Source organism: Diadema antillarum, unplaced genomic scaffold (genome assembly GCF_040938485.1).
Source record: "Diadema antillarum isolate AM-2024a unplaced genomic scaffold, OU_Dant_1.0 scf00000019, whole genome shotgun sequence".
In the NCBI taxonomy this organism is placed as follows: Eukaryota; Metazoa; Echinodermata; class Echinoidea; order Diadematoida; family Diadematidae; genus Diadema; species Diadema antillarum.
In genome coordinates, this window is record NW_027270908.1 from 2,363,313 (window position 1) to 2,381,589 (window position 18,277).

At 41.5% G+C, this 18,277-nt stretch overlaps 2 protein-coding genes across 2 annotated transcripts in view; both read left to right on the forward strand.

The window, feature by feature from the left end:
• Positions 1 to 6,080, forward strand: part of LOC139728750 (uncharacterized) — a 278,601-nt gene extending 272,521 nt beyond the window's left edge. Inside the window, exon 107 of the mRNA XM_071639694.1 lies at positions 687 to 6,080. Within this exon, the coding sequence (XP_071495795.1) occupies positions 687 to 5,956 (5,270 nt within the window). The 3' untranslated portion in view covers positions 5,957 to 6,080. The remainder of the gene's footprint in view (positions 1 to 686) is intronic.
• A 400-nt stretch (positions 6,081 to 6,480) lies between these two features.
• Positions 6,481 to 17,958, forward strand: LOC139728574 (uncharacterized). Its single transcript, XM_071639514.1, has 4 exons — positions 6,481 to 12,346; positions 14,706 to 15,197; positions 16,842 to 17,068; positions 17,740 to 17,958. The coding sequence occupies exons 1-4, from the start codon at positions 6,481 to 6,483 to the stop codon at positions 17,956 to 17,958; spliced, it is 6,804 nt and encodes a 2,267-aa protein (XP_071495615.1).
• Positions 17,959 to 18,277: the final 319 nt, after the last annotated feature.

An 18,277-nucleotide genomic window follows, 5' to 3' on the forward strand; every position in this document is an offset into this window, starting at 1 on the left:
ATTAATCAGATCAAGTTAGACTCTCAAATCAAACAGGTATGATATGGATATCTGACTTCTGAGAAATCCAAACACTCAAACTGATTCTTCACCCCTCCCTTTCACAATGAAAGCTTCTGAAATCTCTTTGAGTTTGCTCTCAAAGTCCTCTCTGTATATTCTATATTGTACAATGCTTGTGAAGAACCTTAAGAACTTTATCTGGTGCAGACAATGAACATAATTGTGTTTAGTATCCCAGATCTTTGGGTTGTAGCAGAAGGCCACACACTAGTTTCTTGTTGAATAGCATGAAGTTAGTGGTTTTGTGGATTCTTTCAATGCTGAGGCACGTTGTGTCGTGGATAGTAGTAGCCAGTGGTATTAGTTGTTGGAGAACTGATATGAAACTAGCACTAGCTTGGTGCAGAAACCCCAGAGATTTTGCTTGGTTGCATGTGCTGGATAGGAAGATGGTATTCTTTCACTTCAGCTTTGTGTTTCCTGCATGACTTGCATAAATTGAAAAGAATTAAAAAAAATCAGACTCAGCCTGCAGGGGTGTCAGTGCAGCACTTTGATATGTGCTACATAAAGAAGAAACGACTGCAGCATGGCATGGCATGGCATGGCATGGAGCATTGTCAGTGAAAGGATGCGAAGAGTCTCATACTAGGTTCTACTTTATTTGCCTGCCTCCTCTCCAGTTGCAGAAACCAAAGAAGTCACTGTCACGACTACCACCACCACAAAGGTAGTAAAGGAAGTTATTGATACTGAGAGAATGCCTGATGAGGAGATAGGTACAGTGACAATTACACCTGAAAGACCTGAAGAGCAAGTGGATGTGACAGAGGAGATTATCACTAGGCCAACTGAAGATGGTGACTTGGAGGTTGTGAAGCGAAAGATTACCACCATAACCACAAAGCAGAAAGTGACTGAAGTTGTTGAAGAGGATGTTGAGGAGGAAGAAGAGGAAGATATACCAAGGGAAGAGCGAGACCTTGGTCTTCCACATGAGAACATTCTTTTGAAATTCATGGATTCTCTCCCACAACAAGAGCATGTCCAACATGAAGGAGAAGTGCTTGCCATGCCAATGGAAGAGCAAGAACCAACCGAGCTTGTTACTGTAATGCCAGTACACGATGCCCAAGCGGTCCCATCTGCCGGTGTAGAGCTCCCTCAAAGGGAGGAAGCTGTGCCAAAAGAAATTCCTACGGATCTCCCTGTACCTGAGTTTGAGCAAACTGTAGCTGACAAAGTACCTACTTCAGCTATGGAGACACTGCAGAGAGAGGACATTGTGCAATTAGAGATTCCACAGGAAATTACAGTGCAAGAAATGCTGCCAGCTGAAGCAGAAGAAATGGCTGCTGCAGTCATTGGTATTCCAATCAAAGAAGAAAGGCAGGTAGAAGAAGAGCCCCAAGAATTCAAAACTACTCCAGTTGACATTAGACAATCGGAAGAAATGGCCCCTGTATATGGTGAAGTTCCAGGACAAGAAGTCACAGAGCAGCAGAGTGTCTTGGTGGAACTCGGTCTTACCAAAACACAACCCTTCAAACCTGAAGAGCGTGAAAGTGCTGTAGAGGTAGCCATTCAGCATGAACAGGTCATTCAAGAACATCCAGAGGAATTTGATATTGTACACATTGCACCAACTGAAGTTGAAGAGTTTCCTACAGCTGTTGTTGAAATCCCACATGTTCACGAAAAGGAGACACAGCAGGCACCTGTTGAGGTACCTATATCATCAATACAGCCATCGCAGGTTGCAGAAATGCCAGCAGCTGTAGTTCAAGTTCCTGTAACTCAAGAAAGGGTTCTTGAAGAAGTGCCAAGTGACTTCATATCAACTCAACAACAGCCTTCTGAAGTCGAAGAATATCCAAGTGTAGTAGCTGAAATTCCTCGGAGGGAAGAGCAAGTGCCTGAAGAATACCCAGCAGAGTTTGCTCCAGAGCACATTCAGCCGTCTGAAACCGGGAAATTCCCTGCTGCAGTTGCTGAAACAGCACAGAAGGAAGAAATTGCCGTTCAAATGATGCCAAAAGAGCTTGACATTGCTGAACAGCCATTAGGTGTTAGCACTGTTGTACCTGGGTCAATTGAGGTACCACAAATGGAAGAGAGTGTTCCTCATCAGCTTCTAGAGGAAATGGCTCCACATGAAATTGTGACATCTGAAGCTGCAAGGATTTCAGATACCGGTGTACAGATTTCTCACAAAGTTGAAAAGGTTCATGATGAGATTTCTGTTGACTTTGTTCCATCAGAGGTGAAACAATCTGTTGTTCAGGAAACATCTGTTGACCATGTCGAGGTCGTTCAGAAGAAAGAGCAAGTTCTGGAATACACCCCACAAGAAATTCCTGTCCTTGATGTCAAGCCAGCCACAGTGGAGAAAATAGCAGTGTCACCAGTCCAGACGCCATACAAGGAAGAGAGGGTGCCAGACGAAGACCTGCAAGACGTTCCAGATATTGGCATTGTACCATCCGAAGCTAAGGATATGCCTTCTGCTGGTGGAGAAGTAGTACAGAGAGTTGATGTTGTATCTCATGAAACTCCAGAGGAGTTTGCCCCACTTGAAATACATCCCTCAGATGCTGATGTTATTCCAGCAGCAACTGTTGAAGTTCCATATGCAGAAGAGAGACTTCCGGAGAAGATTCCTGAAGAGATAACCACCACTGGGGTCAAGGAAGAAGAAGCAATAGTGATGCCTGCTTCATCAGTTGAAATACCTCAGAGAGCAGAAGCTGTTCCAGAGCAGATTCCCCAAGAATATGTGGAAATGGTTGCTGAATCAACAGAAGTGGAAATCAAACCAATGGATAAACCAGCTACAGTTACACCAGGTAAAGTACCCATTGAAATGGTACCTGAAGAAATACAAATTCAGCAGCGAGGCCCTGCGAGCGTAATCTCTGAAGTAGAAACAGTGGTAAAAGTGGAGGAGGAGAAACACACAACACTCACATCCATTGATGTAGAAGGATCTCCATTGCCCGAAATTTCTTTAGAAATTTCCGGTCTGCAACCGACTGAAGAGACAAGCATGCTGGAACTACAGCCTGCAGAAGAAATGCAGCCTGAAAAAGAAGACATACCTGAAGCGACAGTTACCACAGAGCAGCAACCATGTGTTGTTGAGCATGTGCAGAGTCAACCTGCCCAGCCGGGGGATACTGTACGTCTGACATGCCACATAGTTGGCTCTCCACAGCCTGAAATATGTTGGTACAAAGATGACAAGCCCCTACAGGGAGAGAGGTACATTACTCTCATAGAAAGAGATGGACGGACTGTTCTTGTTGTCAGTCCTGTCCAGGATGAAGATAATGCAACTTTTAAATGCATTGGTGTTAACCCAATGGGAACTGTTTCTAGTGTTGCTGAAATCTATGTAGGAAGGGATATTACAGAGATTACAAGAGAGCAAACGGAAACAACTACAATAGAGGTCACTACTGAAACAAGGGCGCAGCAAGATGAGCTCTCAGTAGTGACTGATGAACCGATGCCTGAAGTGCCTGCAACTCAAGGTGTCATTAGTGTTGAAGCAATTCACATCCCTATGACAGATGAACAGCTCCTTCTTTATGCTCCTGGTGAAGTATCTATTGATATTGCACCAGTGGTGAGTGATGCAGTCCAGACACCTGGAATGGAAGTTCCACAAATCACTGAGCAAGATGTCTTCGAAGTACCAGGTGAAATTTCTGTTAGTGTCTCACCAAAACAGGTTGAAGACATACCTTCCTCTGGAATTGAGATACCTCACCGGGAAGAAAAGCATGCATATGATGCAGCACATGCAATCCCCTCTGAAGAGGCCCTGCAACAGGAAATCACAACATTACCATCAGCAGTTGTTGATTCTCTTCAAATTGAAGAGAAAACACCCTACCATGAAGTGGCAGAAGTAACCCCTGATGAAAGTGTGCCTGAACGAGTTCAACAATTTCCAGTAGATGGTGTTGAAATTCCAATGACAGAGGAGAAAGTACCCTTTGCTTTACCACATGAAGTTACACCTTTTGAAACAAAACCAGAAGATGGCAAAGTACTTCCAGCAGGAGCTGTTGAGATACCCCAGAAAGAAGAACCTCTAGAGGAGCAAATCACATCAGCTATTTCTGCTGTTCCTGCCAAAACTGAAGAGGCTGAATCAGTTCGAGATGGTTTTGTTGAACTGCCAGAGGTTCAGATTCAAACCAAATATTCAATCCCAACTGAAGTGATATCCACTGATATCAAGCCTGGAGAGAGTGAAGAACTTCCAGCGGCAATCATTGAAGTTGCTCACAAAGAAGATACAACTCTATACCAGTCTGCAGAAGAAGTCATTGCTTCAGACCTTGAGCCTAAGAAGGCTCACGAACTACCATCGGATGTTGTGTGTCCTCTTGTTGAAGAAAGGACTCCATATTCTACATCAGATGAAGTTAAAAAGGAAATCCAACAAGAAGAAATCCAACAACTCCCCACGGCAGTTGTTGAGATTCCTCGCACACAGGAAGTACTTGCAGAGCAAAAGCCATCAGACATAGATGCTTTGGTGATCAAGACAGAAGAGATTGATTCAGTTTCTCCAGGCATAGAACTTCCAGAAATTGAAGAAAAGGCTGTGTATTCTACCACAACTGAAGTTGTTTCAATCGATATCAAACCAGAGGAAATCAAAGAGCTGCCATCAGCAGTGATTGAAATTCCTCACACACAGGAAGCGTTGGCAGAGCAAGCGCCATCAGACATTGATGCCTTTCAGATTAAGACTGAGCAAGTTGAATCAGTTTCTGCAGACATTGAACTTCCACAAATTGAAGAAAAGGATGTGTATTCTGCCCCAACTGAAGTTGTTTCAATCGATATCAAACCAGAGGAAATCAAAGAGCTGCCATCAGCAGTGATTGAAATTCCTCACACACAGGAAGCGTCGGCAGAGCAAGCGCCATCAGACATTGATGCCTTTCAGATTAAGACTGAGCAAGTTGAATCAGTTTCTGCAGACATTGAACTTCCACAAATTGAAGAAAAGGATGTGTATTCTGCCCCAACTGAAGTTGTTTCAATCGATATCAAACCAGAGGAAATCAAAGAGCTGCCATCAGCAGTGATTGAAATTCCTCACACACAGGAAGCGTTGGCAGAGCAAGCGCCATCAGACATTGATGCCTTTCAGATTAAGACTGAGCAAGTTGAATCAGTTTCTGCAGACATTGAACTTCCACAAATTGAAGAAAAGGATGTGTATTCTGCCCCAACTGAAGTTGTTTCAATCGATATCAAACCAGAGGAAATCAAAGAGCTGCCATCAGCAGTGATTGAAATTCCTCACACACAGGAAGCGTTGGCAGAGCAAGCGCCATCAGACATTGATGCCTTTCAGATTAAGACTGAGCAAGTTGAATCAGTTTCTGCAGACATTGAACTTCCACAAATTGAAGAAAAGGATGTGTATTCTGCCCCAACTGAAGTTGTTTCAATCGATATCAAACCAGAGGAAATCAAAGAGCTGCCATCAGCAGTGATTGAAATTCCTCACACACAGGAAGCGTCGGCAGAGCAAGCGCCATCAGACATTGATGCCTTTCAGATTAAGACTGAGCAAGTTGAATCAGTTTCTGCAGACATTGAACTTCCACAAATTGAAGAAAAGGATGTGTATTCTGCCCCAACTGAAGTTGTTTCAATCGATATCAAACCAGAGGAAATCAAAGAGCTGCCATCAGCAGTGATTGAAATTCCTCACACACAGGAAGCGTTGGCAGAGCAAGCGCCATCAGACATTGATGCCTTTCAGATTAAGACTGAGCAAGTTGAATCAGTTTCTGCAGACATTGAACTTCCACAAATTGAAGAAAAGGATGTGTATTCTGCCCCAACTGAAGTTATTTCAATTGATATCAAACCAGAGGAAATCAAAGAACTACCATCAGCAGTGATTGGAGTTTCATGGTGAGGAGACAACTGTTTACCAATCTCCTGGAGAGGTCTCAGCCATGGAAGTAACACCAAAGGAAGTTCAAGAATTGCCATCAGATGTAGTAGAAGTGCCTCATGTGGAAGATAAAGTTCCATATTCTATGCCAAGTGAAGTAACAATTGAGCTCAAACCAGAAAAAGGTGCAGAACTTCCAACAGCGATTATTGAGATTCCTCACACACAGGAAGTACTTGCAGAGCAAAAGCCATCAGACATAGATGCTTTGGTGATGAAGACCGAAGAGATTGAGTCAGTTTCTGCAGACATAGAACTTCCACAAATTGAAGAAAAGGATGTGTATTCTGCCCCAACTGAAGTTGTTTCAATCGATATCAAACCAGAGGAAAGCAAAGAGCTGCCATCAGCAGTGATTGAAATTCCTCACACACAGGAAGCGTTGGCAGAGCAAGCGCCATCAGACATTGATGCCTTTCAGATTAAGACTGAGCAAGTTGAATCAGTTTCTGCAGACATTGAACTTCCACAAATTGAAGAAAAGGATGTGTATTCTGCCCCAACTGAAGGAACTTCCACAAATTGAAGAAAAGGATGTGTATTCTGCCCCATCTGAAGTTGTTTCAATCGATATCAAACCAGAGGAAATCAAAGAGCTGCCATCAGCAGTGATTGAAATTCCTCACACACAGGAAGCATTGGCAGAGCAAGTGCCATCAGACATTGATGCCTTTCAGATTAAGACTGAGCAAGTTGAATCAGTTTCTGCAGACATTGAACTTCCACAAATTGAAGAAAAGGATGTGTATTCTGCCCCAACTGAAGTTATTTCAATTGATATCAAACCAGAGGAAATCAAAGAGCTACCATCAGCAGTGATTGGAGTAGCTCATGGTGAAGCGACAACTGTTTACCAATCTCCTGGAGAGGTCTCAGTCATGGAAGTGACACCAAAGGAAATTCAAGAATTGCCATCAGATGCAGTAGAACTGCCTCTTGTCGAGGATAAAGCTCCATATTCTACACCAAGTGAAGTGATATCAATTGAACTCAAACCAGAGAAAGGTACAGAACTTCCAACAGCGATTATTGAGATTCCTCACACACAGGAAGTACTTGCAGAGCAAAAGCCATCAGACATAGATGCTTTGGTGATGAAGACCGAAGAGATTGATTCAGTTTCTGCAGACATAGAACTTCCACAAATTGAAGAAAAGGATGTGTATTCTGCCCCATCTGAGGTTGTTTCAATCGATATCAAACCAGAGGAAATCAAAGAACTACCATCAGCAGTGATTGGGGTTTCACCTGGAGAGGAGACAACTGTTTACCAATCTCCTGTAGAGGTCTCAGCCATGGAAGTGACACCAAAGGAAGCTCAAGAATTGCCGTCAGATGCCGTAGAACTGCCTCTTGTTGAAGATAAAGCTCCATATTCTACACCGAGTGAAATTACATTGATCGAAGTCAAACCAGAGAAAGTCACAGAACTTTCAACAGCCACTGTTGAGGTATCCCACAAGGAGGAAGTAATACCATTTGAGGTGCAGGTGGACATTCCTGACACATATGACAAGCCTAAAGAAATTTCAGAAGCTTTTACTTCCCCTGTTGAGCTCCCTCAAGTAGAGGACAGAGGTTTGGTTTCATCCCCAAGTGAGATTTCTTCCATTGATATTCAACCATCACAAGTGAAAGAAGTATCAGTAACAGAAGTGGACATACCTCATACAGATGAAACCAGTCCAGTTGTTGCAGTGGAGTTTATCCAGCCTGTCCAAGGTAAATTGCATGAAGTTTCTATCCAGCAGCAGTCATCTGCAATACCCATAGAGCAAGAGTCTATTGAACAAAGGGGTACTCTTACCTTTGAACAATCAAAACCTGAAGAAGGAATTACAGATATTGTAGATCAGCATGTTTCATTGCAAATTACACCAATGGAAAAACATACAATTGACGTGGACTCTAGTGAAAAAGCTCATCCAGTGAGTGTAACTTCATATGAAATTGATGACTCAAGAAAGAAACTAGATGAGAAGCCAGAATACCCTCAAAGCGGTACTGAAAGGGTGCATGACACAGATGTAGTACTAGGTCCCTCTGAGTTTCCAATAGAAAATGAAAGAGACATGCCAGTTGAAGAGTTAAGTGATGAGAGAGAATGCTGGGAAGCTCCACTTCTTGTACAACCCCTTACAAGCATAGGTAAAGATGTAGGAGAAACTGTCATTCTAAAATGCCAAATTGGTGGTAGCCCTCAACCTATCATCCACTGGCTTCACAATGGTGGACCCATTAAAGGTCCACGATTTACTACCCTTTTTGAAAAGGATGGAAGAACAGTTCTTGTTATCAGTCCGCTCAAAGAAGATGACAATGAATTTGAGTGCATTGGGACTAATGATTATGGCACAGTAAGAACAGTCATAAAGATCCATGCTGGGAAAGATGTAGAAGTCACTGAGAAACAATTAGTATCAACTGTATTAGAGGTTTCCAGGGATGATATAACTGCTGTTGAGACCACTATGGTTCGCATAGATCAACCCGAAGTGCATGTTTCCAGGACTAAGGAGGTTGTACTGCCTGAAGAAACACAAGAAATTACTGTTCTTCCACATGAATCTGCTGAACCAGAAGGCTTTACAACTGCATTTGAAGTCTCTGAACATGAGGAGCATACTCATGCTGAAATACCAAGTGTCACTGAAGTTACTATCACTGATGATCTCTCTCAGGAAATCAAAGTAATGCCCTCAACCGCATTTGAACATACTAGCAAAGAGATATCAATGCCTGACTATTCACCTGAAGACTATGCTCCTCATGAGGTCAGACCAATTGAGGCTGTACAAATGATAGAAGGTGTACTTGAGGTGCCTGTAAGGAAAGGCATATTGAGTGAAGAACTCCATGGAGAGCTCGCATCACATACAGCCACACCACAAACTACAGAGGAACTACAAACAGTGTACCCTGAAATACTGCAAAGAGGTGAGAGAGCATCTGTTGAGGGCATTTTGGAGATTGATTCATTAAGGCCTGAACAGACTGAGAAACTACCAACACATAAGCTTGAAAAATTACATACTGAAGAGCAGGTCCCTGTACATGGAACAACAACGTTCACACTAACTCCTGATGAACTCACAAAACCAGAAGAGTTACCATCCCCTCATCCAGAAGCTTCCGAGTTGATTAACGCAACCCCGGGAGATATTGTTACTGTAGTTGTAGTACCAGAAAAGGCTGAGAAAGAGCCCTCAGTTGCATTTGAATCAGCAGATTCACCTGTTGTGACTCGTGTAGGAGAAATCTCTCAATCAGTACAACCTCTGTCTGACATACCACAAACTGAAGCTGTCTCACCAGATGCCAAGCCAGAAGAGGCTAGAGCTTCACCAATGTTGGTGGCAGAAATTCCGCAAATGGAAGATGTCACCCCATATCAAACAGTCATCCAACCTGAAGAGTATGAAAGCCTCCCAAGAGATGATGTCACTGTTCCTATGTTTGAGGACAGACAGCAGTATGAGCTACCTTCAGACGTGACAATGGTTGTGACTCCTGGTAAAGCTACTGAAATCGAAATTTCAGCCGTACAAATTCCCCTAATAGAGCAGCAGCAGCTTGATGAGCCATTGGTTTGCCTTCCTCATGATGAGAGAGCTGATAGAGTGCATGAGCTAGAATCTACCACAATTCAGATTCCTCACATTGAAGAGATTACTTCTGTGGAGACAGTTTCCACTTTGGAAAAGAAAGATATGCCATCAGACACAGCTGAAGAAGTTGCGGATATAGGCCGCATTAGTGTTGATCTTTCAGATGCTAGTCGTGGGGCAGCACATGTAATTTCAGATACGTGCATTGTAGAAACAGGGACAACTGATCAAGAAACCACTGTCACGACCACTGACAGAGAGGCAGCTCTTATCTCTGAGATGCCACTTGAAGTAAGTCCCACACTGAAGTCTGAGGAAACTGTTGTAGAGCTTGCTGCACCTGTACAGGATGATTTTTCCATAAACTTTGTTGAAAAAATGTCTCTACCAGAATCACAAATTTCTGAGGTCACTGTAATGGCCAGTGAAAAGCCAGAATATCATGACACTGCACCTGAAGAGTTTGATTTGACCCTGCCATTAGAGAATGCCCCGGTAATCATTCACAAGGCTCCGTTTATCAAACAGCCACTCGAAAGTACAGAAAAGACTGTTGGGGAAACTGTAATACTGAAATGTCAAATAGGCGGTGTCCCACAACCCTCCATTCAGTGGTTCCACAATGGTGGACCAATTGAAGGCCCAAGATTTACTACCCTCTTTGAGAAGGATGGAAGTACTGTTCTTGTCATAAGTCCCTTACAAGAAGATGATAGGTTGTTTGAATGTGTTGGGACAAATGATTTTGGAAAAGTTACAACAGCAGTGAAGATACATATTGAAAAGAAAGTGGATGTGACAGAAGTTCAAACAGAAACAACTGTGACTCACTTGACCAAAGATGAGTGGATAGAAACTGAAACTGTTCCCACAGTCGAAGAGCCACTTGAAGTTGGTGTTTCTGAAGCAGAGCACCTGGATATAGGTGAAACTGTGCAGGTTACCATTCTACCCCAAAAACCCTATGAAGGTGTTACTGGTGCTCAGATATCTCAAATTGAGAGAGACATTGCTTCTGAAAGGCCTGACACCATTGAATTGACAATAACAGAAGGTGTCTCTGAAGTCAAAAAATTGTCCACAGCCCATGAACTTCTGAGAGAAGAGCAAGAACTGCCTGAAGAATATGTGCAAACAGATATCAAGCCTTTTGAGGCCCAAGGACTGCCAACTGCTGTCGTTGAGATTCCAGGAGAAGCAGAAAGTATTACAAAAGAAGTAAGCCATGTCCTGCAACCAGATGACATAAAACCTCATGATGGAGATGATAAAGAAACTCATCCAGCATCAGCTGATGTTTCACCACTTGTGCCAATTGGTGAAGCCTCTGGGCTGCCACCTCCAACTCTTGAATCTACTCTCAAGGAAGAAAAACAACTTGTACAGGTGCCCAGCAGTACCGCATTTGAGGTCATGCCTGAAGTTGCACAGGAGTTGCAGACATCTGTTGTTGAAATCCCACGTGTGGAAGAAACAGTCGCGCAAATGTCACATGATGCAGCTGTGGTTGAAATTGTATCTAAAGATGCAGAAGAAATTGAAACAATGGGGGTCTCAATTCCCATTGTCACTGATGCAACACTCCAAGCATCAGTAGCAGATGCAGTTCCTGTCAATGAAATGACCCTGAGTCCCATTGAGTTGCCACCAGGAGTGGCAGAGATTTCACATCGAGAAGAACAATTGCCCTCTGAGTCAACTGAGGTAATCTCGGAATCTGGTAGATCTGGTAAACTTCAAGAACTCCCTGCTGTTTCTGTGGAAGTTCCGCTTTCACAAGAAATTACTGCTCATTCTATTCCTGGAGAGGAGACAAAAGAAAAACCAGACCAGCCTTCTGAATTCCCAACTCCTCTTCTTCCAATTGCACAAGAAGAAATGCAGACGCTTTATCAAGTGCCACCAGACATTTCACCTATTCATGCCAAGGCAAAAGAAGCAACAGATGCAATTCCCAGTGAAGCAGTAATACTACCTGGCCAAAGATTGGCTGGGATCTCACTTCAAGAAGACAAACTGCCCTCTGAGACAACTCAGGTGATCTTGGAAGCTGGTAGATCTGGTGAACTTCAAGAACTACCTGTTGTTTCTGTAGAAATTCCTATGGCACAAGAAATCACTGCTTATTCCATTCCTGGAGACGACGCAAAAGATAAACCAGACCAGTCATCTGAAGAACATCCTACTACACTTCATCAGGTATCACAAGAAGAGATGCAGACACTTTATCAAATATCACCAGACATTGCACCTATTCGTTCCAAGGCTGAAGAAGCACCAGACTCTACTCCAAGTGAGGTAGTTATAGTCCCTGGTCAAAGAGAACTTGCTGAACTTGCACTAAGCCCTGAGAAGGCCCAACAGATGCCAGAAATCTCTATGATGATTACCCCTCAAGAGCAGAGAGAGCAGGTCACTGAAGTGACGTCTGAGAGTGCCTTGGAAGAAAGGGAAAGTGTGACTGTGCCAGCTCAGGGTACAGATTCACCCAAAAAACACAGAGAAGAAGTGTCCTTGGACCAACCAAGTGCACTAGTTTCACAAGAAATGGTTCTTGGAATTCAACCAGGAGAAAAGGGGGTAGTCTCTGTTGAAGTGGTTTCAAAGGACGTTACAACAGAAAGAGAAAGTGCTATTGTAGAACTCCAGAAAACACTTCCTGAGAAGAAACATCGAGAGGAGGTGTCTCTGGATGTCGAAGGTGTCAGGGTGCCACATGAAGAAATAACTCTTCAGATTGATGGTGAGTACAAAGATATGCAACCACGTCACTCATATGTCGCACGAACTGCATGGATGCTTCATAGCACGAAGAACACTGCCGGAGCTGTCATTTGTGCTAGTGCACAGCATAGGTAATTTTGCAGGAGTTTGGATTTGCGCAGGTATGTTTAACCCATTGAGGACGGACTGATTTGCTATAACACTCATTTCCCATAGACACCAGCTCGAGTGTTCTCGGAACCCGTCTTCAATGGGTTGAAATGGTGTGTGTGCAATATACTCCAAGGCAATTTTTAATTGAAAAAGCAGTAATGCACTTTGCATGACATTGCGGATCAGCATCACTTTAAAGGCAAGTATGGCCTTACAAATCCAGAGGAAAAACTTGTCTCCATTGACACTTGAATAACTCTTCATGCTGTAGCTGGCATGCATGATTATGATGAAGTAACGTTTGAAATGTGCACATTGTTAGACATTCTCAACCAATGTAAAACATTCATGTTTTGCAAGGGAGAGTATGTTTACAACACATGTGTCATTTTTCTGTTGTAGATGTCATAAGAAAAAGTGATTTGACGTGGAATAGGATTGCATTCTCACTTTTATACTTTCATACCCTTTTTATGATCACTGTGTGATGGATGTCTCACTGATGATGTCAATTATGCACATCTTTCGAAATAGAACAGCGTATATGACATAAGATGTATCCTGAAACCTGGGACTCCAAATTTAGAAATCAGTGAGTTACCACTCACCAACTTCAGAACTTATGGAAAAATACACAAGTTCGAACACTGGTTTTACCTGCATCAGTGAGGCACATGTCATGTGCTTGCCAATGCAATGAACTCACTCATGCAGAAAGAAATGTTTTATTGTTATGAGTAAAATTATGTGCTCGTTGCAAAGCTGCTTTGACTGTTTAGTTACTTTGCCTCACTCTTTCTTACTTTGCAGACTGGCTGTATGAGTGTTGAGTGTTATCTTGCTTTTATTATTCTGCTGCTGAAAATAAATAGTTTTGAATTTCTTGCAATACTTTCCTGCCTTTCTTGGTACCACATAAAGATAGATTACAAAATTTACAGTCTTCTTGTCATAGTCAGTGCTTTTATTCTGCCCAAGGCCCTCCATTTCCTTTGAAAGTTACCCTCAGCAGGAATGTGTATGATAGAGTCTAGCCACCATGATAGTGTTAGTAGCATACTTAGGAATATAGAATTATTGTCTCATGTATGTTTTTGTTCTTCCAAAGGATGTATGGATATGTTAGTTACTATAATGCTAGTGAGGTGATTTTCAACTATGTAATAATTTGATTTTGGAAGATTTTTCCCCTCAAGAGATTAGTGAAGTTTTTAGAAAGAATAATATTAAATATTAATGCTTCAGTGCACTTGTCTTTCTCATTGAAATAATATTCTTTTTGTGGTACCAGAGCAAAAATTTGAGGTGGAATGTGAATTTTTGCAGAGCCAGTGCACAAATTGTGGAGAAAAAAAAAAGCATGGAACACATTGACAAGGAACATTACTGAAATGTCCCCTGAAGTTATTTATGGCATAGAACCATTCATAGTCTCGACATGAAGAGTCACAAGGTGCACCATTTGTGGCCATTTAAATGATTCGCTCTCTCCTGCCTTCCTGAGAAATAGGTGATTACAATGAAGCAGAGTGAAAAGAAAGATTTAAAGTAAGTAAGGGAAACAAATAGAGAACAAGTAAGCTTCCTTATTTCTTTATTTCTTGTGACAATAATGCTTGTATGAATGTGACTGTCTTTACACCATACTTTTATGCAACCTATTGAAATAGTTACACACTTCAAAGTGTATTTCTTTTGCAATTGCTTATTAATGCTAAATGAGTCTGTATATGGCATGAGCGAGCTAGCACACTCATTTTGAAAGAAATGGTGCATATTTATTTGCTGTTCATTTCATTACCTCTTGAATTCCATGCGACCTCTTTTTGAAGCAATCTGTCATCAATCTTCTTTTTTTTAACTATCAACTGGAACAAATGTAGTTATAAGTTGACTTGTCTTTCATTTTCAGTTTTTCCTAGACACCTGTTCATGCCATTACATGAGAACAGCCTTTTGCTTGTTTTTTGATGTGATTTTCAATCAGTATTTGATCCTACACTTTCCCTAGTACTATCACTTGAATCATAGTTATATTACATGTCTGTTTAAAAATGCATATATATGATGCACAAAATGTAGGTAGGAATTTTCATATAAAATCAAATACTATCTACCAGATGGGTCATTGCAATAGATGAACACAATGGCATGCCACTTAGTGGAATGAGATATTATGTTCATTTGATTAATCTTTTGCTTCCCATCCATGCTCATGATAAAAGGTCCCAGAGAGCTGGCGCCTGTTGAAATAACCCTGGAGGGGGCACCACAGACGATCGAGGAAGTTACCGTACAGAAAACGACGACTACAATCACCAAGGAGGTGGAAGAGCTTCCAGAGGTCATTGAAATCGAGGTCGATGACACTGAAGCCCAAGTGACAGCCAGTAGAATCACCGAGGAGATCATTCGAGAGGTCACTACAGAGGTCAAAGAGGGACCGGTGGTCATTCAGGAGCTGAGATCACAAGACACTGTGCCCGGTGGCATTGTGTACCTGGAGTGTAAGTTCACCGGTATCCCTCTGCCAACCTTCCAGTGGTACCACAATGGCGAGAAAGTTCGAGATGAGCGCTACGTCGTCATCAACTACAATGATGGCGTCAGCCAGCTCTGCATCACCGAGGTAACCCCCAAGGACCATGGTACCTTTGTTTGTGAGGCTACCAACCCACTTGGTAAGGCCACCACAGTTGCAGAGATCCGTGTATACGGTAAGTCAGTCTTAACCGAGAAGGTTCTTTCTGGAGAATGCCTAAACTGCATGGCAAATTTGTTATATATTTGTGTGGCTGTACTACTCGTGATATATCAGAAAATGCTGCACCGTGCTGTATCAAGTTTTGCACCAAATAGTTGTTTATTTTGCAGCTGTGGCATGCCTAAGGGTCATGAATAGCATCTTTTGAAATTATCCTTCCTTAAGTTTAAATATTCTTTTAATTCCTCTGGTCAAATAAAAAATCCAAATACGTTATATCATTTGGAATCTTGGTATTGAGTGGTGGAAGAGGGAATATCACAAAACAGTGTCTGACTCAGCTTAACATCGGTCAGTGATTGGTAACACATCAGCATGTGACAGTAGACCACATGTGATGTGGTCGCTGGGGCTGAATACGGTGAAAGATGCTGTCCCATGGGTGAACATTTTTACAAAAATAAATGACAGCAATGGAAGCAGGACTTAGATGAAAGGGATGGATCACTCTGTGTGTATTCTTTCCCACCAGTCATCATCTGTATATTCCTGCCAGGAGGTTGACACACCATGTCCTGAAGTTTATGATAGCAAGCCCAGATCAGACATATTAGATGAAGAACAAATATTTGTCAAATATCCTTATATCATGACATCTTATGTCCCAAGTTATAGAAACATGTTGTGATTAAGGGTAGACATTCAGAAAGTGTATTATGAAACATCTCAAATATCACCTGTGAAATTACAGGCTTCTATGCCATATGTTCAGTCCATAATAAAGATATATTGTTCTCACTTTCCATTTGGTTTGCATGTTATTTTGTTCTGTGAGGAGGAGAGAAATAAAAGAATTTGAGTATTGCGAAGTTACGACTTGTGGTTAGTGAATTGTGTGTAAAATTTTATGTATTGCTTGCAAACTGAATGCAAAGCATGTGTATGCAAATGTATGCCTTGTGTGATAGTAGTGAATATGCAAATGAGTTGCACTTCATAATGCTTTTTTCCCTTGAATGTATGTTTATGTCTCTATGTATATGTCTCTGTGCATGAACTATGAGCAGTTTTATGTTAGTTCTGGAAATGAGTTCACTGTGAATACTGCATGATTTTTCTGAAGTAGGGTCTTGCACAATGTATGTCTCTTGTTCTTAGTATGTTGTATTGTGGTGTCAGGATGTTTGTACATGTGTGTGATTTGTTTGATTTATGCATGATTAGTTTTATGTGTATATTTATACACCTGTTATATGTATCAACATGTGTATGCACATACATGTGTATGAATATAAATGAAAATGTATCATACATAGGCCTAAATATTAAAGTGTATAAATATGGAATTGATTGTAGAACCTTAAAAATGAAAATGTTTGATTTTGGTCAATTGCAATACCTTGTTTAGATGAATTAAATTAAGATTTTAAATGGAAGTATAATCATGTTTAGCTTTAATCAACAAAAGTTCAAAATAAGTCTTTTCAGTAATCATTTCTTTTTGGTATGTGGAATATATGTATTCCTCTTTGCGTATTATGCTTATTAAGAAAAACAACATTCAAATATGGTACACTTACATGCATATTACCAACAAATTGTATCATGTTCACCTTCAATCTACCTTTCTTCTTAAACATTGTAAACGTTGGTTTAGATGAATCAGCCAAACCCGACGAGAAGACAACTGAGAAGGTGGAGATAGTCCTTGCCGTTGAGGAGGAGGCTCCTCGAGAAATTGAAATCATCATCTCACCGCCCAAGTTTGACCAGCCAATCGTAGACATGGAAGTCACAGAAGGGGAGGACGCAAAGTTTGTCGCCACGGTGACAGGATCACAACCAATCACCATCACATGGTATGAAGGGACAAAGCCTATTCAGGTAAGTGTCAATTCAGTGCCAGGAATAATCACTTATTCACAATGGTTGCTGACATCATCAGGATGGATGCCAATAAAGTTTAGGATTGTGGTAATACTTTTAGTAATAACACTGATGATGATGAGAGTAGTGCATAAATAGTCAGTACCTTTGATTAATTGCAGTAGTAATAATCAATTCAAAACCAGGAAGAATCACAGATATGGTCACTGACATCATCAGAATGGATATCAAAAAAGATTAGGATTGTGGTAATACTTTTATCAGTAACACTGATGATGGTGATGATGATGATGATGATGATGAGAGTAGTTCTTACACAGCAACAATACCTGTTGATTAGTGGCAGTAGTAGTAATAGTACCAGCTGAAAGAGAGAGCTATAATGTATAGTCATCAATTGTGGTATTTGATGAATGGTGACAAACTCTTCAATGATGAGAATGCCACTAAGAATAAGTGATTACAACAACAACAACAAATATTGTTGCGATCTGTAATTTCTTACAAAAGGTCAAATATAGGTCAATCCACTGCCACATATCTAATACTTGGTAAAGGTAATTGTTTCAATCATCAGCAGTCAATGCAAAGGGAATGACCATTATCTTTTTTAGTCCGTGTACATACACATATGTCAATGGATCTTCTCAATTTGCCATATGCTGTAGGACTCACCCGAGTTCAAGATCAGCTTTGATGGTACAACCTGCATCCTGGAAGTACCTGAAGCCCTTCCCGAAGATGCTGCCACCTACACCTGCAAGGCTACCAACCCAGCTGGGGAGGCCACCTGTACAGCAGTCCTAAAGGTCAAAGGTCAGTGCAGCACCACCTTGCATTTCGTTATCCACTTGGCACAAACGATCATGTTGACCTCGGGTGCATAAATGTAACACTAGGGTAGAGAAAGACGAAAACTTCCCTTAGAGTCATCTAGACAGTCCCATAAGAGTTGGTGTCACTCTTTTTGTGAAGCAGCGGTACATTTCATCACTTTCTTCATTTAACTCACATGAGTGACACATGATCAAACAGATTTTTTTTTCCGAGTGCAGCACAACATTTCTTCCATGGTTTAACAGTTTAGATTGCCATATGTCCAGACAGATGTTTCCTTTTTTATTAAAAAAATGTGTGCTGTGATTGTTGTACTTGTTCATAATGATAGCTGATTATCATACCCCCAGTCACAATCCTCAGTTCCTG

Bases quoted from the DNA above. Each gene is read 5' to 3' on its own strand.
- LOC139728574 (XM_071639514.1), top strand. From the start codon at position 6,481: ATGTGTATTCTGCCCCAACTGAAGGAACTTCCACAAATTGAAGAAAAG. The intron at 12,347-14,705 runs GTGAGTACAAAG...TCATGATAAAAG, and splicing joins AATAACTCTTCAGATTGATG to GTCCCAGAGAGCTGGCGCCT. The intron at 17,069-17,739 runs GTAAGTGTCAAT...CATATGCTGTAG, and splicing joins AAGGGACAAAGCCTATTCAG to GACTCACCCGAGTTCAAGAT.